Source organism: Choloepus didactylus, chromosome 6 (genome assembly GCF_015220235.1).
Source record: "Choloepus didactylus isolate mChoDid1 chromosome 6, mChoDid1.pri, whole genome shotgun sequence".
NCBI classification, from domain to species: domain Eukaryota; kingdom Metazoa; phylum Chordata; class Mammalia; order Pilosa; family Megalonychidae; genus Choloepus; species Choloepus didactylus.
The window spans coordinates 89,147,245-89,168,536 of NC_051312.1; the positions used below are offsets into that span (position 1 = coordinate 89,147,245).

General features: G+C 42.0%; 1 protein-coding gene across 2 annotated transcripts; it reads left to right on the forward strand.

Annotated features, from left to right (window-relative positions):
* The first annotated feature begins 4,670 nt into the window (after positions 1 to 4,670).
* NEU3 (neuraminidase 3) lies at positions 4,671 to 18,625 on the forward strand. Of its 2 annotated transcripts, none has more exons than XM_037841153.1 (3): positions 4,671 to 5,043; positions 7,885 to 8,096; positions 13,459 to 18,625. In XM_037841153.1, exons 1-3 carry the CDS (start codon positions 4,980 to 4,982, stop codon positions 14,533 to 14,535), a joined length of 1,353 nt encoding a protein of 450 aa, XP_037697081.1. In that variant the 5' UTR covers positions 4,671 to 4,979; the 3' UTR covers positions 14,536 to 18,625. The 2 variants fall into 2 exon arrangements, with proteins under 2 accessions (XP_037697081.1, XP_037697082.1); XM_037841154.1 differs by lacking the exon at positions 4,671 to 5,043 and adding an exon at positions 9,021 to 9,104 and having other exon boundaries at positions 7,962 to 8,096.
* The last annotated feature ends 2,667 nt before the right edge of the window (positions 18,626 to 21,292 follow it).

Consider the following 21,292-nt stretch of genomic DNA (forward strand, 5'->3'; position numbering starts at 1 on the left):
TTCAGGCACCAAGTTCACCCTTTTAGAAAGGTGGAAAGTTGTTACTAAGCTCTTGTTGAAATAACAACTGACCTGGAAGCCTTTTGAATTCTAGTATAACATCCCATTTTGGGCCAGGTTAACCCCAACTTGATAACTAGCACAAAAAAAGACCCAGAGGCTTCCTTAATTAAATGAAAATGGTCTGTTCTGGGAATAAGGAGTGTTATGTAGATGGCCTAGCCATCTTGTTTTTACATGAAAAAGTGACAGTATCCCTTTTGGGGAAACTTATCCCACACTCTGCCTCCTGAAGCAAAATGATTGATTTATGGGGCCCTTGATTTACAGAGCCTGAGTCACTGATGGTGACTAAGTTAAAAGCTTCCTATGGAAGACTGACTGCAGTAAGGGCCAATCGGCACAATAGGCCAAATTGAAAGTTGTCATCCTTGCCTTAAACACAAGATGCGTTATATTTTTGTTGTTGCTTGGGCTTTTGCAAATGGCCTAATCTGGTCCGTCATTTGGAAGACTACAGACTTGTCTGAATAAAGACACTCTTCTTTGGGACCACAAACTGGAAATGGATTTCAACTGTTATTCAAACAATCTGGATCATTCACATAGATATCCACAGTGGAAGCCCATTCTCGGATGAGACTGACTGGAATCATGTTGCTGAATGAGCCTGTTCCACTCAGATTGCCATCATTACTGCCTGAACTCGATGTTTCTGATTGAGAGGCTACTATTCTCTGCCAGGCTTGTGACTCTTGTCAAGAGTTGACCCATTTGTCTAGCAATTAATGAAGCCACACAGCATAGGTTTTGCCCCCGCCCCTGCTCCTGACAGATTGACTACATCAGATCTTTGGCTCTCTCAGGGCCATCAACAGTGCCTCATGACAATTTTTCAGTTTACAGTTTTGCTGTTCCAGTCCAATCTGCCAAATCTAGCCACCCATTTTGGCCTCACAACTAATCTATGTCATGTTTTTTGTTTTCTTGGCCATTTATAGTCAGACAGAGGTGCACTTTTTGTTTCAAAAGTCACTCAAAAATGTGTTGATAGTCAAGATAGTTAATGGACCTTCCACTCTTCCTACCAACCACAAGAATTGTATTGTTGAATGTTGGATCAGCCTCCTCAACAATAGACCCAAAAAGATTTCTGATTACCACCCTTACCTCATACCATACCAGGCAATTTGGTCACTGAATGTAGCTGTCCCCAGAAAGGGATTGTTTCCTCTTGACTGCTTACTGAGTAATGATCAGAATGAGAGGGGTGTGGGGTCTTCTATACACATATTTTGAAAAGTCAGTATTTTGGCTTGACCATTGCTGAGTCCTTCTATGGAGTGGACAAATGCCACCTGACTGGTGTTGGTATCATACAGGACAGGTTGATCTCAGGACTCTACTCTCAATTGTTCTGAGTGAACTGGTTACTCTATGGACTACCAGAGGCCACAATTGGGGTACAGTCAATCTGTGCCCCCTGAATGATGTAGGTCCCACCTGGGAGGCCCCAATAATTGTAAACCATACTTTCTTTCCCAGGGCATTGTATATGCCCCCAGGACTGTACTTCTTCTGTGAAAGCCATGCATTAATTTACCTCCCTCCCCCAAAAAACATGGTGACTTGCACCTTAGGGATGGTCATAAGCGACCTTCAAGTGTTTAAGGAAACAGCACATGTAGATCATATAAGCCCTCAGATGAATGCTGAGATTGCTCCAAAATGAGGCTATCCTTAGTCACATGGGGGGAGCTTCCTGGAGGACTGACTTGTTATTTATGTTGGTTGTCATCCCTACCTTGAGAGTCATCCTATTAGAAAGGTTGCGTACAAATTTGTTCCTGACTAGCTGAAGTCATCAGTGACACCTCCTTAGCCCTGGAAGGAATTCAGTTCAACTTAAACTTGCTGGGCAGAGGGTTGTTACGGATGACAGGATTGCCCTAGGCTTCTTCCCTGTGGGCCAAGGTGGAGTCTGCAATCACTAAGACATTCTGCTGCACCTGGATTAATAACTAAGGCTGAGAACCAGGTGAGGCTGAATACAGAGACTTAAGAATGCCACCTGGTTTTCTAAGCTAGCTCCTGATGACTTCTTTGTTTTCATTTTTCTCCAGCTGGTTGGATCTGGGACTTTGGGCACAGTTGAGGTCAATCCTGCAGATTGGTTGCATCCTAATGCTTGGAGTAGAAACCTTAATTAAATACTGTTTGAGAGAAACTTGAATGGATTTGGTCCCTGTTTCTGTCAGATTAATCAGTGACCAATGGAGTGGCACGCTCATGGGAAAACTCATCAGAAGCCAAGATGATATAGAAATGAATGGTGCATATTGTTGGGAGACAATTCTCCATGAGCCTCTAGCATTTCTGCATATCTTGCAAGAAGAGCTACTGATTGCCTTTGTTCCAGATTATTTGTCCAAGGATGTTTGTGAAGCAAACAACCTTGGGAAATACAGTGTCTCACTCCATAGCAAAGGGCTATGTCCAATAGAAAAGATTCAGATTCCTTAAGCTCAGGGTTCCTCTCCTATAATGCACCCCATTGTGTGTGCAGGTATTACCTGGCTCTCCTTGCATAACCTAGCTATCAGGGCTCAGGGAACTGGCACAAATGCTGGTACTCTGGCTACTGTTTTGCTGTAAATAATAAACTGTCCTTTTGTCTCTGATCCAGGAGTCTCAAATCTTCTGCCAGCATCCATCAAACTGTGACAAGCTAATTTGTTAGATTACAAGTAGGGTAAAATCTCAGACTCTTCACAGTTCTAGATAGCCCTATGCCTACTTCTGTCCTACCCCATATTCTTGTGCCACCACACATAATCACATTCCTTTCTCAATACCCACCTACACCCGCCTTCCTTCCTCAAACTTTTATAGAATTCTGCTCTGCTAAAACCTGCACCAGGCAAGCCTGATCCCCTCTCAGGTTGCTCACAATCTGGTGTCAGACACTCAGACAATTTGAACAGAATAGAAGGATGTACAAAGTGCCAGGAGACTACAAGAGGGGTACCTGTTCTAGCATGGAGGTCTGGGAGGCCCTCACACAGGAAGTGAAACCTGTTCTGAGCCATGAATGAGGAGTAGGCATTGGCCAAGAGTGTCTATTTTACAGATGAGGAGCCTGAGGCACAGAAGTCACCAGCTAGTGAGTGGGTAGTCTGGATTGGAGTCAAGATCTCTACAACTCCAAATATAGAGATTGCTACTAAACCTCACTACCTCAGGCATAAGACTGAGACTGTCAGAATTTACATCAAAGATCCAAACTGACAGATGAATTGGCTTTATTTCTCTAAGACTGACCTGGTGATCCAGTGAGATTGTGATTGTCAGCTTGGAGAATTATAGTGAAGAATCTTAGGATTTTGCATGAACCAACTTTTAAAAGAGAAATATTTCAGACAAATAAGGTGTAAAGAATAATAAAATGAACACCCATGGATCCCCTGCCACTTTAAAATATAAACATATATGAAGTTCCTTGGATATCCTTAATTACATCCAACTTCCTGCAATCCCAGAAATAACCACTACTCTGAATTTGGTGCTTATTATTACTGTGCATTTCCTTCACATATATGTGTTCATTAACAATATATGGTTATTATTTTACATGTTTTTAAGCTTTAAATATATGGTGTTGGGTTGAGGGTTCACAAGACCACCCCTACATTCAGAGGTTTGCCAGAAGGATTCACAACTCAGCATATAGTTATACTCATGGATAAGATTTATCACAGCAATGTAGTAAGGATACACTCCACATCATAAGGTTGGCTTCTGTGTTCTTTTGAGAAAACCCATCCTCTTGTGAGCTCTTCCTTATTTTATGGCACCACAAAACATTCCAGAATCATCTATTTTTCCCAACCCCAGTCCTGGAATCAACTATTTTATTTGGAAATGAGAAAAACACATCATGAGTTCAAACTTTAAAGATTGAAGTTTTTAAAAGTTTAAAAATGTTATGTTCTATAATTTAGCAATGTCTTTACCTTTATTGGCATTTGCCTAATTCCTTTATTTTATACTTGGCCCCAAGTAAAAGTGAGCTTGGATCAGTCTTTTCCCCTTTTGGGGGCTTTAGTTGCCCTGACGGTGAAAGAGGAGAGTGGATGTGGCGCTCTGTGGCGTACATACTTATACATGTATGTGTGTGTGTTATATATGAGTGCATATGTATACAAATATACAATAAATTATATAAATATACTTTCTTCATATTAATTTTTGCAATGTTCTGGATCCCCACTTCCCGTCTTCTTCTTAGACTCCCTCTGAGGCCCGGAACCTTTGTTAGACTCTTAGGCTGTCCAGGGAGGTTTTAGGCGGTGACACCCATCAACCGAGAGCTTGGGATGCGAAGACCCGGGAGGGAAAGATTAGGGGGCGGAGCTTAGAGGCTGAGTGGAGCGGCCGTTGGGGGCCGCGGTAGGCCCAGGGCTTGAACTGAGCTTGGCCTTGGACTGGTGATAGTGTGGCGGTGGTAGTCGGAGAAGTAGGGAGGGGTAGGCTCCAAAGGGCATTCGGGACGCGGCGGGGGAACTGGAGCGGGGAGAAGCGATCCGGCCTGGGCAGCGAGGGGGCGGAGCCTCGTCTGCGGCCGGCCCCCCCGAGGGGCGGGGCTGACTCCGGGTCTGGGCCAACGGCGGGTCCTAACGGCTGGCGGCCTGTGGCCTTGTGAGATCTCTCACGCGTCCTCGTCCCGCTACTTTTACTCACCTTTCGGTCCAGGGTCTGTTTGCGTCCCGGCGTCTCGGTATCTCTGTCGTCTTCTTTCAGGCCATTTCCCCGCTCTTCACTTCTCGTAGTTTGTCTCCGCGGCCTCATCTGTTCTGTTTCTACCCCCCTCTCTCTCCTCTCTGTGAACGACTCTCTCCTTCCCCGGTCTCCTCACCCTTGGTGCCGGACATTCTCCCGGGCTTTGGTGTCCGAGGCCTGAGGGGCTGTCCCCGCGCCCCATGGGAGAGCCCCCCGCGCCCAGCTCTGCTCCGATAGAGACCGAGGAGCCGGGGTCTCGCGCAGGTGAGCGGGGCTGGGTGACAGGGGATTCCCCAGCTCCCCCGCCCGGAAAAGTCTGCATTGTGACTTTGGAGAGAGCTACCCAGTCTGCTAGGATCCCAGGCATAGCCGGAACAGCTAGTTCTGTTTTCTCCTTCTTACTGAAGGTAAACTTAACCTTAGAATTAGTATTTTAGAGATGAAGGGGAACTGAGACTGGAGAACCCTTCTTATTGAAGCAGCAGAAAGAGCCCCAAGCTCTTGGTCCAGGCTTTGCTCCTGACTCACTGCTGGTCTTATATAATATTTTTTTTCCTTCTACGTGCCTGAGTTTTCCCATCTGTACAATGAGGGAGGTTTGGACTATAGAATTTCTAAAAACCCTTTCTTTGCAGACACCGAATGTGTCTGGCTCTACCTTTAACATAGAGCAGGACCTGGCACATGGTAGGTGCTCCTTAAATAGTAATTGTTAAAAAGTGGCCCAATTTGATAGGGAGGCCTCCCTCCTGCTGGAGTTCACTGCTGCATTAGATTCATTGGAAGCAGTTGAATTACAGTGTTATTAAATCCTGAGAAATAGGTGGTATTATGCCTATTTTACACTTGAGGAAACAGGCTCAGAGTGAAGTGACTTGCTAATAAGTGTCAAAGCCAAGTCCCACTTCAAAGTCCAAGCTACACTATACTCTTTCCCAGTAAGTGAGCAAGGAGGACTTGATGGAGAGGTGAATATTTGGAGCAGCAGTAAGTTGAATTCTCTGCTAAAATAACAACTCCAAAGCAGATCTTTATCTGATTCTTCTCTATTCCTATGTCCCAGCACATGGTTTGTATGAAATAGTTTGAGTGTCAATGCTAGAGCTACCTTCTGTTACCACTGTCATCAACATGATTGGCATAATCATAATTAATAAAAATTAATGACAGTGACTAATTCTCATAGTGATAGCAGAGCCATAAATGAAATTGTGAAGACATTGAAATTTATAATAGACTTCCATTTTTATAGTGCTTTCAGGTTTATAAAACTTTTGAGTGGTTCTTCATATTGGTTCCCTGATGTAGGTATTGTTATACACATTTTACAGGTGAGGAATCTAAGACCTAGAGAGATTAAATGACTAGTGCAAGATCACACAGTAAGAATTGGAGCTAGGAATTGAATCCAGGTCCCATATAACAAGTTGTGCTTCCTCTTTGGTGCTGACCATACTTCTTCTCCCTCTGCTTTTTCCTAGTACTTCCTCCCCACTCTTTGCCTAGCCTGTGTTCCATTCTTATCACCCAGAGAATTCCTGTTTAGATGTTAACTGATAATCATGTGTTGGCTGCTGATTAATAGTGTTGATGACAATTCATAATTAAAGTATTTAGCTTCTAAGAGTTTAAAATATGATGTCTCCCAGAGTGTTTTGGTTTGCTAAAGCTGCTGAAATGCAATATACCAGAAATGGGTTGGCTTTTAACAATGGGGATTTATTAAGTTGCCAGTTATAAGTCTAAGGCCATGAAAATGTCCAAATTAAGGCATCAACAAGAGGATTCCTTCTCTGAAGAAAGGCTGCTGGCATCTGGGGTTCCTGTGTCACAAGGGAAGGCACATGGTGACATCTGCTGGTCCTCTGCTGGTTGTGGTTTCAATGGCTGTCTCCAAATGTCTCTCTAAAATGTCTCTCTGTGCTCTCTGAGTTTCTTCTGCCTTTTATCCTCTCATAAAGGACTCCAGCAAGGGGATTAAGACCCACCTTGAATGGGCTGTGTCACATCTCCATGGAAACAACCTAATCGAAAGGTCCCTCTGAACAATAGGTCTCCCCTCACAGGGATGGATTAAGAGCACATGGCCTTTTATGGGGTACACAATAGCTTCAAATCAGCACATGGGGTAAGGAGGGATTTAAATGCTCATCATCATCACCTGAAGGATTCAAAGAATAAAACTGGTTTATTCAGTGATTGACTGATAGTCTAAAAATAAATGTCATACGTTGAGCTCACAGCTCTTGTACTCCACCTTACTGTAGACATACTAAACTATTGTTAGTCTCCACCTCTCACTATGCTTTCTATTGTCTATAGGTTTCACATCCACTCCCTCTGCCACCTTCTTTTCACCTTTCAGTGGTCTAACCCATTATTCATCCTTTAAGACCCAGCTCACTCATTAATTCAATCATTCAGTACATTTCTGAGTGCCTGTCATGTACCTAGATGGTTCTAGGTGTGGGGGTGTAGCAATGAACAAAACAGGCATCTCCCTGCCTTTTATGGTGCTTATATTCTATAGTGTTTATTAAACAAGTATATAAGACATCAGATGGTGATGAGTCCCTTGAAAGTCTACATCCTCTGTGATAGGGTGGACCAGGAAAAAATAAAAATTACACAGGGAGATGGCAAAGCAGATTGCCTCTTGGCCTAGGCACCAGTAGAGGGAAAAAAGTTTCCCTTAAGAACTCTTTACCCCAGGCATTCTCTCATTTGGATTTGGGTTTATATTTACATTACTGGGATGGTCTAAAAAACCCCAAGCCAAGAAATTGACATTGAAACCCATCCCAGGTGGAAAATACTTCTGGAGTGCTTGGCAAAAGTAAATACAAACTCTCTCTGGGGAGATACACACTTGACACAGATTGCATAGGATTCCAACAGATACTGAAGCATAGATTTTGTAAATAAAAATGTATATTGCATGCTTTGTGCTGTTACAATTAAGTTACCTTTGTATTAAAAATATAGACATTTTGAGTACATTTCTGCCTCTCCTGTGATCTGCAGAAACGGAATGATAGAGCAGAACTTGTATACAAGCCAGCATCTGGGTATGGATACTCATTTAGTTGCCTCCTGTCCTTGCAGAGGTCATGGAAGATGTGGTATCGTGCTCCTTCAACTGCCCTCTGTTCTACCAGGAAGACAAGCGAGGGATTACCTACCGGATCCCAGCCCTGCTCTACGTCCCCACTGCCCATACCTTCCTGGCCTTTGCGGAGAAGCGCTCAACCAGCAGGGATGAGGATGCTCTCCACCTGGTGCTGAGGCGAGGGTTGAGGACTGGGAACTCAGTAAAGGTGATTCTTGATTCCAGATCTGGGCCAGAGCCTCACTTTTTCTCTCCACAGAACCCGGAGCAGCTCAGAGTCAGTGCCTTTTGCCATCAGTGCAGGAAAAGCTCTGTTTGGGGAGCTGAGGAGAAAAAGAAACCAGTAAAACAATGGCTTTCTTTTATTGAGGGCTTATTGTGTGCCAGGGGCTGAGCTAAGTGTTTTATACCCGTTGTCTTTTTGGATCCTAATAGCCACTCTGTGTCGTGGGTACTACTGTCAGTCACATTTTACAGATGAGGAAACAGAGAGTTTGCCACTTGCTCAAGGTCACACAGCTAATAAAACAGTAGAAACAAGCTTCAAGCTTGGTCTCTGACACCAGAAGCCACCATGGTTCAGGTTCAGATTCAGCTAGCATTATCTCCTTTAATCCTCACCAGTCACCCAGGGAAGTAAGCCTTGTTCATTTTTGCTGATGAGGGTCTCATGGTGCTCCAAGAAGTAGATAACTTGTTCAAGATCATGACAGGTTGACAGAGGGGATAACAGTAACAACCCTATTACCACTACTAAACACTTTGTGGGAGGTACATATTGTTATCCCATTTTATAGGAGGAAACAGGCTCATAGATTTAAAGTCACTTGCTTCAGGCACATACCTAATAAAGTGGCAGAACTGGGTTTGGAGCCCTAGCCCTTAAATAGCACATTTTTATTGCATTTTTTAATGGTGAAAGAATGCTTGCTGCCCTTGAGCCTGTGAGCTGCAGGGATATTTCAGATGCCATTTTTCTCATTGTTGCCTGCCTTTAATTTTCCAGAGTTGTAGTGAGGATCAAATGAGACACTGGATTTGAGAGTCTTTTTTTAAGCTTTAATGTGCTATATAAATGGCTTTATAATAGGTACCTTAATCTCCCTAACCTGCTCTGCTCTTCTGCCCACAGATGTCTGAAATCTCACTATAAGCTTCATATCCATAGTAGATGCCTTGTTCTGCTGTTAACAGTACAAATGCTACTCTGCTGAAGGTGAGCCTTGCCAGCAACCCCATCTTTGCTTTTTGGTGACACTTTGGCTCACATTTCCATATGGGAAACTTTTTTTGCTTTAGGGAATTTCCAGTCCTTGAGGTTTTACCTTATCTTGGCATGAATCTTCCCTCATGGCTCTCCAGGTCCAAAAGCTGCCTTCACAGAAGCCCAGGCTTGCATCCTGTCAGCACTTGGAGTTGAAGTTCTTTCATTTCCTCCAGGATAGGCATTGCCTGTGGTCATGTTGCCTTGCTTTCTACCACAGACAGTTGAGCCCTGAAGCATTTTCTTTTATACTACACCTGTTATGTAACCTTACTACCCAGTAGTCAAACATATTCACAAACTTACCCATTTAACTCATTCTCTTTTCTCTATTTACTTTCATTATCTGATTTACTTAATTGTAGAATCTTGGAGTTAGAAGAATCATCTTACCCAACTTCTTTCCCAAAATAGAAATCATCTGTATTCCATTGGTAGGTACTAATAACAGCAGTCAAGAGCATGACCTTTGGAGTCAGGCAAGATCTGTCACTCACTGGCTCTGTGACCTTGGATACTTGACTCTTCTCTGTTTCATCAACTGCAAAATGTAACTACTAATAGTAATTACACATAGTAAAATCTCAACATTAGTCATCTTCCATAAAGGGCCAACTTGCACACCTCCAGTGATGAAGAACTTAATCCTATAGCAACTGTTAAAATTATTTTTTGAACTGAGACAATTCTCTTAACTACCCATTGGTCTTGTTGTGCCTTCTGGGGCAGCTGATCTATACATAATATATATAAAGTCTCTTTTCCAGAGAATTGCTCCTTGAAATACCCCAAAGCAGTGTTCATGCCCTCTGAGTCTTCTATTTTCTGGGCTAAACAACTTTGTTCTTTTAGTGGCTCCTCATGCCACCATCCTGATTTGGTTTCTGGTCCCTTGAAAACTTTGATTACTGTCCTTGGAAACCCAGTCTGGGATGCTAGTGTATGTGTGTGTGTGTGTGTGTGTGTGTTTCTTTTTTGAAAAGTGTGGTACTCAGAATTGAACTTAGGACTCCAAGGGTGGGCTGACAAACTCAGCATTCAGGAGAGCTGTCCCATCTTGTATCCTTTTAATGCAGCCTGCAGTAAAGTAGCATTTACTTTTTAGCAGCTGAATAAAACAGTTAACCAATATTGAGTAGATGGTCACCTAACACCCCCAAGTCTTTTTCACATTTGTTCTTCAATCAGGTTTTCCCATCCAGATTTTTAAGCCCAAGAACTGTTCCATCCCTGTCAAGTCTCAGCTTGTTTGATCTGTTCCGTTGCTCCAGCTGGTTGAGATCATCTTAGATCCTAATGCTTTCATGCTTTGTTTAGTGTTTCTTCAGCTTCATGTCAACTTTACATTAGACATTCCAAATAATTTTTTCTCAGCCACTAAGGATGACTGCATTTTTGACCTCCTGACAAGTAGCCTGCCAAATAATTAAGCTGACTTGATCACTTATCTTTGAACTGTGTGCAGTGCACAAGGTACTCTAGAATAGAATGGGCTGCCCCAGAGATAGTGTGCTCTCTGTTACTAGATTAGCTGAAGGAGACACTGAGTGGCCTTTTATCCAGTGTGAGTAGAGTTCTCTGTAGGATGTGAGTTGGCACTAGTAATTCCTGTGGTCCCTTTGGGCTCTGACAGTCTGTGATGTGAGCTTTGCTTAGTTATCTGTTTTGCCCATTCGTGACGGAATTGAATTAAAAAATTTTTTTTTGTTGGATTGCTAATAGTCATATGACTGAAAAATGAAAACAGTTTGAAAAGGTATATATTCCATTCCCCTACCTCCTATAGAGTCACTATTGTATCTTGTTTCAGTACTTCTTCCTACAGAAACAAAGAAATGCAGGTATATAGTCTTATTACCCCTTTTTAAAACTTTTTATAATGTGAAGTAATAACATATACAGAAAAGTGCACAAAAAAACATAAGTGTCAGCTCAGTAAATTATGACAAAGCCAACACTTGTGGAATCTCTGCCCAGCTCAAGAAATAAAATATTGCCAGCATCTTAGAAGCCTCTCTTATATTCATTTTCTCCTATCCACAGGTAATTAATATCCTGACTTATAGCACTAGAGTTTAGTTTTACGTATTTTTAGTCTATGTATTCTTTTATGTCTGGCTTCTTTTGTTCAATATTATAATCTTGAGATTCATCACATTATGTGTAGCTTTAATTTGTTCATTTTCATTGTTATATAGAATTTCATTGTATGACTATACCACAGTTTATTTATCTATTCTATTACTATTGAATATTGTGTTAGCTATTATGATTATGGGTAATGCTACTATGAATATTCTTGTACACGTGTTTTAGTACATGATCATGCATTTTTTGGGGGTTATATATCTGGATCATTGGGTGCATGTATTTTCAATGTCAGTAGATAATGACAGCCACTTTTCTAGAGTGGTTATTGTGAGAGCTGGTATGCTTCTGTTTTACCCTTATTCCTAGAATTTAGCCTTTTAGAGTTTTAACTCAAAACATGGAAGGTTTACCAAGGCCTCTAATGTTTGTCTTCCTAGCCCCATAAGGCTGTCAAATGAATTGCTCATTTTCTCACCCTTTCAGTTACATCTTTGAGAATTAGTAGAGATGTCCTGAGGGGAAAAGGGATTCCAAATACCATGCTGACCTCTCTGTATGAACTTCTCTCAGTTCTTAGCCTACAATTCTTCATTACCTTATTTGTTCTCTGGTTCTTTCAAGCAGATGTTTTTGTTTTAATATTTTATTCATCTTCTCTAGTTCTCAGTGGAAGGATTGGTCCAGATTACCCAGTTTGCCATAACTGGAAGTACCTTTTCTCCACCTTTCTTATGCAAAAAGTGTTATATTACATACACTGTTCTGTACTTGCTGTGTTCATTTAACAATATATTATAGAGATCTTTCCATATCAATATATGGAGGCCTTCTTTTTTCTTTTTTACCCCATGCATTGTGTGTTTCTTTAATCCCTTATTAATGCATATTGGGATGAATATTTTGGTGTTTCAAGCAATGCTACAATGTGTAATCTTGTACATACTTAACTTGATGAGCAGATATATCTTAGGATAAAATTTCCAGAATTGGGAATACTGGGAAAAGATAAATGCATTTGTAATTTTGATACATCCTACAGAAGTGTTGAACCATTTTGCCCTCCAACCCTTACATAAGAGATCCTGTTTCTCTACATTCCTGCCAACAGAGTATCATCAAACTTTTTTGAGTTTGCAAATTTGTTACATGAAAAATGCTATGTCTGTTTAATTTTAATTTGCATTTCTTTTTCACATATCAGCATATTTTCATTTGTTTTTTTCTTTTTCCATGAATTGTATGATCTTGCTCTTTGTTTCTGTTGGGTTTCTGGAAATTTTCTTACCAATTCCTACAATTTTATATATATATATAAAGTTTATATATATATATATATATATCAATTTTATATATATATACATGTATTAAGGAGATTAGACCTTTGTGTGTGATAAGTCTGATTAGACATTATTTCATTTAATCCTTAGAATTCCTCTGTAAGGATGTTTCTAAATTTTCCATTCCACTGATGAAGAAATAGAGCTGAAGTAAGTTTAAGTAACTTGCCCAAGGTCACACAGTAAGTGATGAAGTCAGGGTTTAAATTTAGGTGTCTCTGCTTCCATGCTTCCCCAGGGTAAGACAGGAAGGAAAAGCAATCTTTGTCTTAAATTTCCCTTATTTTCTTAAAACTTCCTTATTTTTCTTCCTTGCTTTTCTTTTTATTCTTTTGCCTGTCTTTCTTTTTAAAAGCATTTCTTTAGCCCCTATCATATGCCAGGTGCTGGAGATACAAAATTAGATATTGTCTCTATCCTCAAAAGGCTTATAGTCTAGGAAGGGAGATAGTCATATATATATATATATATATATATGTATATATATATATATATATATATATATATAAATCACAGTATTATATAATAGGTGCTATAACACTTTCCTATGTACAAGGAATAAGCACTGATTGCCTTCAGTAGAGGAAAGGAGGGAATTTCACAGAAGGCTTCATATAGAAATTGACTTTTGAGTGTGATTTTGAAGGGTGAATTGGGAATCTAGATAAAGTGATGAAGAGCATTCCCTAGCATTTCCTCTTTCCAGCTTCATGAGGCATCCTATAATATTTGAAAATTTAGTAAATACCTGGGTCTTCTCGGTTTTACAGATTTCAATACCATTTTTTATCTCTGAAAAGTACTAATGCTTTTAATGATCATCATGTCTTCCTATTAATCTCTCACTACTAATCTTTCTCTCCTTTCCCCTTGTCTAGTGGGGGCCCCAAGAGGCCCTGATGAAAGCTACATTACCAGGGCATCGGACCATGAACCCTTGTCCTGTGTGGGAGCAGAAGAATGAATGTGTGTATCTGTTCTTCATCTGTGTGCGGAGCCATGTCACTGAGCGGCAACAGATTGTATCAGGCAGGAATGCTGCCCGCCTCTGCTTCGTCTGCAGTAGGGATGCTGGTTACTCATGGAGTGAGGTGAGGGATCTGACTGAGGAAGTCATTGGCCCAGAGATGAAGCACTGGGCCACATTTGCTGTGGGCCCAGGTCACGGCATCCAGCTACAGTCAGGGCGGCTGGTCATCCCTGCATATGCCTATTACATCCCTTACTGGTTCTGCTTCCGGGTACCATGTAAAGCCAGGCCTCATTCTCTGATGATCTACAGTGATGACCTGGGGGCCACATGGCATCATGGCATGCTCATGAGATCCATGGAGACTGTGGAGTGTGAGGTGGCAGAGGTGACTGGAAGGGCTGGCCACCTTGTGCTGTATTGCAGTGCCCGGACACCAAATAGGTGTCGGGTGGAGGCTCTCAGCACTGACCATGGTGAATGCTTTCAGAGGCTGGCCCTGAGCCAACAGCTCTCTGAGCCCCCACATGGCTGTCAGGGTAGTGTGGTGAGTTTCCAGCCCCTGGAGATCCTACGTGGGCACCAGGATCCTAGTGGCAAAGGTGCTCCCCCCATTCAGAAGAGCTTTCTGCCAAACAGCTCTCTGAGACTGGAGCAGGAAGCTGGAACACTGTCAGAATCATGGCTCTTGTATTCACATCCAAGCAGTAAGAAACGGAGGGTTAACCTAGGCATCTACCTCAACCAGACCCCCTTGGAGGCTGCTTGCTGGTCCCGCCCCTGGATCTTGCACTGTGGGCCATGTGGCTACTCTGATATGGCTGCTCTGGAGGAGGAGGGCTTGTTTGCATGTTTATTTGAGTGTGGGATCAAGCGGGAATGTGAGCAAATTGCCTTCCGCCTGTTTACAGACCGAGAAATCCTGAGCCATGTGCAGGGGGACTGCACTAGCCCTGTTAAGAACCCTGAGAAAGTTCAAGACTAACTAATTGGCTTAGGACCTACCTTTCCATAGAAGGGAATAGGAACCATAGTCAGGATAATGGGAGCTAAGATAGCAGAGGTTACTGAAGTCTACAGAGAATCCAAAAGCCTAGTATTCTGTTCCCTCCTCCCCCTCCAGAGAGCAAAATGAAAATTTGCCTTAGTTACTGTAGTGGAAAGAGCACTGAACTGAGAGCTGGGTGACCATGACATGGTTCTGGCTCTGCCACTGACTTGCTTGACCTGTGCCACCTTACCTCTCTGGGCCTCAGATCTCCACCTGTAAAATGAGAAGATTGGTTTTGTGATTTCTCTTCTTCCCATTCCTGGGAGAGGCAGAGTTCCTGGGTGCTCCATGATCAGCAAGTCCTGGCTGCATATAGGACTCTGATCTCAAAATGGAAATCAGAGGACTTACCTTTTCAAATGACACTCCCTTCATTCAAGTATGAGATGACATAGTAGGAATGAAGATTTGGATGGTTTGTTCCATTTTAAATAACAAAAACACCCACACACTTCTAATCATGCTCAGAGCTCTGCAGTTCCTCTATCTTAGAGGAATTGGGCACCACAGTAGAATCATGATGTTACCTACCTTCTCCAGCTTTGCAGTTCTGCTCAACCTTCCTTTCCTTATCCAGAAAGCATTGTTTTCTAGGGAAAAAATGAGAAGCTCAATGCCGGTGGTCCTTGATAATGGTGATTTTTGCTTCTGATGGCATCACCCCTATGAAAGATGGACCTGAAGTTCACTTATTAGGATGATTTCTGATAGGAAAAGGACATGGTTAGGACTTTAAAACTTTGGATGACAGTTTATGAGGTGAGAAGAGGAAGAAAATTCAAGGAAGGAAAGGAACCTGATGGAAGTTTACAGATTTTGGGCCTTAAATTGGGGTGATGGTAGCTCTTGATGTCATTTTCTTAGATGTGTCTTCAGTATGACTGTAGTCATCTGCCCAAAGGCTTGTTGAAGCTGGTAGTTTCCTCAAATTTGCTTTTCTTAGAATGTTATTGTGGCCCAGCCACTCTTTTACCCATGGAGGAGGTCTTCAACCTCCCCATTAGGAAGGTCTCTGAACTCCCAAGCCTCTGAGTTGGGCCTATTTGTTTTGACCTCCTGGAATCACCATATGTGAAGTAGGGAAGGATGACATGTTGTCTTATAGGCTTGAGGCTGAAAAAAGTTTATGCTGGGTCTTTCAGGGAATACCAGACTGATTGCTCATATCTTAGATTTTCTCCCCTATAACCTGTTATTGGGCCATAAATCTATCATAAGAGATTTATTCCTTTGGGTAGGAAATCTCTTTTATCCCTATTTTAGAAAGATAATGTTTTACACTGGTATCTGCTAATGTATTTCATGCTGGATAATGACCATGGAAAGCAAGTCTTAGCTAGTCTGGGAGGCTAGGGGTTTCAGTTGTACCGGTAGAATGGGGGAAGATCGTATAGGATGAAAGTAGAGATTAACTTCTACTTTAGCATACTGTTTAAGCCCATGGCTTAGAAATGACTTTTTAAAATTCTGTTAGTCTCTCATATGTTGCCAAAGTAATCTTCCCACTTCAGAGTTGGCATTCATTCATTCATTTATACATTTATCTAAATATTTTCTGAGTGCCTGTGCATAATGCAAGGTACTTTTTACTGTCGTTCCCTGGTTGAAAATTATCTGTAGCTCCCTATTGCCTACTAAATGATATTTTCATTTAGCCTGGCATGCAGGACTTTCAGTTATGTGAAGCCTCCTGTTAGGGAGGTTGGATTAAATAATGAATTAATGATTAAATATTTCCCTCTCCTTCCTTATTTGAAGCCCACTGTCAGGGAACAGCTCTTGCAGGTTGGCAAGTTGAGGGAGTGGGGGCTTGGAGATGGGCAGGTGGTGCAGGGAGGAACTGGGGAAGGGGAGAGGATTAAAAAGGCAGTCCTCTTCTGAGTAGTAGAAACTCCTTGTTCAACAAAGCCTTACTGAGCACCATACCCCAATTATATAGGAATAGTTCTAAAACTAAGTCTAAAGGATGAAGAGAATAAGAATATTAAGACTTGGAACTATCCAAGAAGAGAGTCAGCGAAGGAACCTCAGTCACGTGCCAGTATGGGTCAGAGCTGTCTCATACTGGTACTCACAATGTCTCATCCATCTCTAAATTCTGCTCCCTCTCACATTTACTCTTATGTTTGCTTCTCCTTAATGACTAGCAGAGAACCTTCTTAACAGGGAAAGGGACTATGTGCATATTTCAGGAATAGTAAGAAAAGGTTGGGGGACAGGGAAATCTGGCATGAATACTAGAGAGATGAACAGAATGGGTGATGGCAGCTGTGAAGAAAAAGAATAGCAGATAGGAGTCTTGGCACCTTCAGGAAGAGAGAGGAAGTGGCATAGATGTGAGGCCTAGGTCGTAGAGATGGTGTAGGTGGTGGCTGCTGTGAAGAAGAAATGACCACAGGATAGAGCTGTTCCTTGAGACCTGTGGGAAGAGAGAGGACTACACAGGCCAGCAGCTTGGGCTGCAGAGAAGGTCCTATCCAACCCTGTTACTTTAAGCTGACTTAAACTTTCTCATGCTCTAGGTAATCAACGAAGATATATTTGGGTACACCAACCCTGCTTGTGCCAATTACCCAAGGCTTTCAAGTCCCTGGAACCTGTACCATGACAGTACTCTGATACTGGTACCTTAGGTGCGCTCATTTCAGCTACCCTTAGATTGGGGGTAGAATGGAAAAGATGGGATAGGTGATGGCAGCTGTGAAGAAAAGAGGAAAGGAGACTGAAGGCCTATAACCTGTAAGAATAAAGAGAGGACTACATAGGCTGTGGTTCCTTGCCCCCAGGTGTCTTGCTCACCCTTTCCCCTGGAAACTAGAGTGGATCTATCCAACACGTGGCTCACCACTGGTAGTGCAGGAAAGCATGGGTAGAAGCCTCTTGCTGCTGGTATTTACCCAGACTTGCCTCCCACCCCCCCACCCCCATTCAACCTGCTGGTCCTGCTCATGCTTCCTGGTTCCCTAACTCCTAAGCAACTAATATTCACCTCAGGCCCTTGTTACTTGGATGCTTTGTTTGAACCTGTTTTTCCTGGTCACCACTGGGACTCCCCTCCAGTGTCCATAAGATATCATGCAGCTGCAGCCATGGGTAAAAGACCTTTCACCCTGCCTGCCAGGTAGCCTAAGGTACCCACAGAGGTCAACCTGAGGCTGCACAGCCTTATCCCTAGGGCAGGATCCAATACTTACCTTCTGGCCAGATTAGGCTATCCACTCTTCTCCAGCAGTCCCTGAGTTTTCCCTGCTGCGTTATTCAAATAATATCATGTCATCCTTCTCTGTGCTGCTGCAGTGTACTAAGTGTCCCTTTGGTCCTTACTTCAGGCTGCCCTGTATTATTGTTGTCTGCATTGTGTCCTCTAGCCCTCGTTCGGCTGTGAACTCAAGGGCTAAGTCTGTCTGACGCCTCTCTGTGTCCTTTTTACTTTGAGTTATCTATAAATATATGCTTTCTATCATATTTTGAATTCCCAGAAGGTAAAGACTGGGTCTGATTCCTCTCTTTGTCCTCTGCACTCGGCACTGGGCCTGGCACAGAGTAGATAGCAGTAAAGATATGCTGAAGATGAGTCAAATACCCTTGACCTTTTGGAGCTAATTGAGGATGCCAGGGGGAGTTCTACCCCAGGGAGAAGGAGGTTGCATCCCTCTGTGGTTTGCATAGCATTTTAAACCTGCCAAACACTCACCCTAAATGAGTGTTCTCTGTGCTGATCTGCTTCTAAGTCAGTCACAGTACTTCCTGGGAACAGGTTTTGCTCTGGCTTGAACTTGGACCTGCCTGGATGTCCTACAGATCATAGCCCAAGCCCAATGGTGGTCTCATTGCACTGGCGTGTACCCTCTGTCCCTGATTAGTTTTTCTATAACTGCCACTGCTCCATGACTCAAAGGAGATAATGGGCTCAAATTGTTCTGAGCATGTTTTGGCTCTGTGATTCCAAGTGCAAGAAATATACCATAAAAACTACATGACTCTCTGAAACAAGGAAAATGAATAAAGAGCTTAATTCTGGTGACTTCTGTTTTGTTTTGTTTTATGAGTTGATTATTGTCTTAATAACTATATCTAGTTTGTACTCAACTTCTTTAGAAAAATGCATTCAAGGTAATTTCTCGCTTTTCACAGCACCTTTTACTTTCAGAAAACTCTTAATAATAATCTGCTGCACTTTCACACATTGTCATTTGAACACAGTTACCTGTTGAGGGAAGCAAGGCAGGAATTTATGGTTTTATTGCATGATCTTACACAGAAACTATTAAGAGGAGGAGCCAGGATGCACAAAATCAGCAGTTTGACACCAGCTCCAGTGCTTGTCACTGCACATCTTTTTCTTTCTTTAAATCTCCTTGAGGTTATTCTCAAATTGTAGCTGAAGAGGCCACAAATAATTACCTAAATGAAGTGGGGTGATAGCTTTAACTTGACTCATGATTTCTATGCGATTTTCTATTTGTTTCATTGGGATTCTTAAGACATTACTGAATTTGACCAAATGTTTCAGCCTAACTCCTCAAGTTCTGACAGTAGGTCATTCTACTTTCTTAAAACAAATTGACAGTGGAAAAAAGTTTCAAATGGATATATCGTCTGTCGTAACACCAAGAGTCATATAAGGATGGAAGAATAAATGAAGTTCAGAGAACTTGTAATGTGCCTCTTAAAAGTTTTACAATAGTTATTTGCGTGGTTATTTTTTTAAAAAAAACGAAATCCAATAATTCTACAACAATGGCATTTCTATTTTATTTTTTCATGTTTTATTAGATTACTTAATGTCTGAGGGGCTTTGGGGCCTGAAAAGAATATGCAATACTACACAAACTTTAGTGCTTAGTTTATTAAACTTACATGTAATAAAACATTGGAAACCTCTTGAATATTTAAACATTAATAACAAATTTGATTAATTACACTGCATTAAACACACACATCATTACAAGTTTAGTATAGCTGATCTTTTTGAACATTTCAAGCACCATAAATAGTAGATAAAACATAAATCCAATGATTACAAAACCTATGCTTATCCCCAGATGGGATGAAAAAGAATCGATACCATGAATTTGACTCTTATTATTACACCTTTTGGGAGTTCTAGTTTTTAAATCTCTCGCTTTCAGTAATGTCACCAGATTTTTCCCCCCACCTTCCTAAGGATTTAGTAATAGCGGATCTAAAGGAAAAAGAATATCTTTTCAGACAAGCTCTCTTTACTGGAAACATTAAACTAAGAGGTTGGAGGCCTGGAACCTCAGACAACTATCTTATCTTCCTTGCCTGGTGGAGAATGCCTGTATGCAGGAGAAGGCAGAAAGAATGGAGCCAGGTAGGAATAGATGAGAGTTGAGAGGCAGAAAGAATCATGATGATGTCCACTAGGACCCTTGCCTGTTAGGGAAACTGATGACTCACCCTCCCAACCTTAATTTATTTGTTAGGCTAGTTTGAGTAGATGTATTTAGCATGCAGCCAAAAGAATTCTATATAATACCCATCCTCACAGAAAACCTTATTAATTGGTACCACAACCTGTTAGTCCCTACCTGGAGCTGAACTACAAGCCAAGAGAAATTGACACAGACTACTGAAGTTTGGTTGACAGTATTCCTAAAGGGTACGTTACCAAGAGAGACATTGAGATAGAATACAGAGAGGACTGGACTAGGAGTCAGGAGTCCAGAGTCCAAAACCTAGAGCTTCCAGATGGATGACTTGATGCAAGCCACTGGTGCTCTCTGGGAACCAGTTTATTCAGGTATAGCATGAGCACAACCTTTGCCCTGCCACTTCACCAGGGGGTTGCATGGATCTGATGAACTAGTGAATCCTCAAAACAGTTTAGTAAACAGTGAAGTGTTGTACAAATAGAGGATAAATGACCTTTTGCCTGTTGATCTCCATTGTCTTTCAGGATTTGCAACATTTCACTTAACAGTTGAATGCTAAGAGTGGAGGTGGGGTGATGGATGTGGGGGTGGGAAGGAAGGCAGGGACTACTGAGGAGGGTGCACCACGGTTTCTTCAGATTGGACAGCCCTTTTTGTAATCTCGCCTCAGTCATGTCCTTAGCAAACTGCAAGCCCAATGACTTTGACCAACCTTAAGACTTTGCTCCAAACCTTTTGCTTTCTTACTCTGAGGAATGGCCCAGCCTATTTATGGAAGAGAGAAATCTTCCATAAAGGGACTTGATCTGAGTCATCTCTGTCTTCTGTGCCTATCACAGTATCAGGTATAGCACAGTACAGGAAAGAAGAATGCAACATTTGTCAAATGCCTACTGTGTGCTTTGAGTTATACATACATTCTCTTATTTAACAGTCCCTTTTTAGAGACAAGAAAGCTGATATGTAACAGGTTGCATGTTGTGGTTCCAGTTGTCACACAACCAGTAAGTGAAGTCAGATCTAATTCCAAATGTTTATTTTGGTTATAGATAAAATAGAAGGCAGAACTGGGGGTGATGCTTACCTTGATGTGAGGCAGAGATAGTGCCCATTAAGTCCTTGGAACATGGTGGAGCACTTAGCAGTTGGTAAGAAACTGGTGACAATCTCTATAATAATAATCTGTCTCACAGTTGTACTCGAATGGCCTCTCAAAGTCAAAGGTCTTCCCCTTCTCTTCCATCCAAGAGAAATGTATGTTTTAGGTCTTATTCAATTCAGGCCTCTCCTTG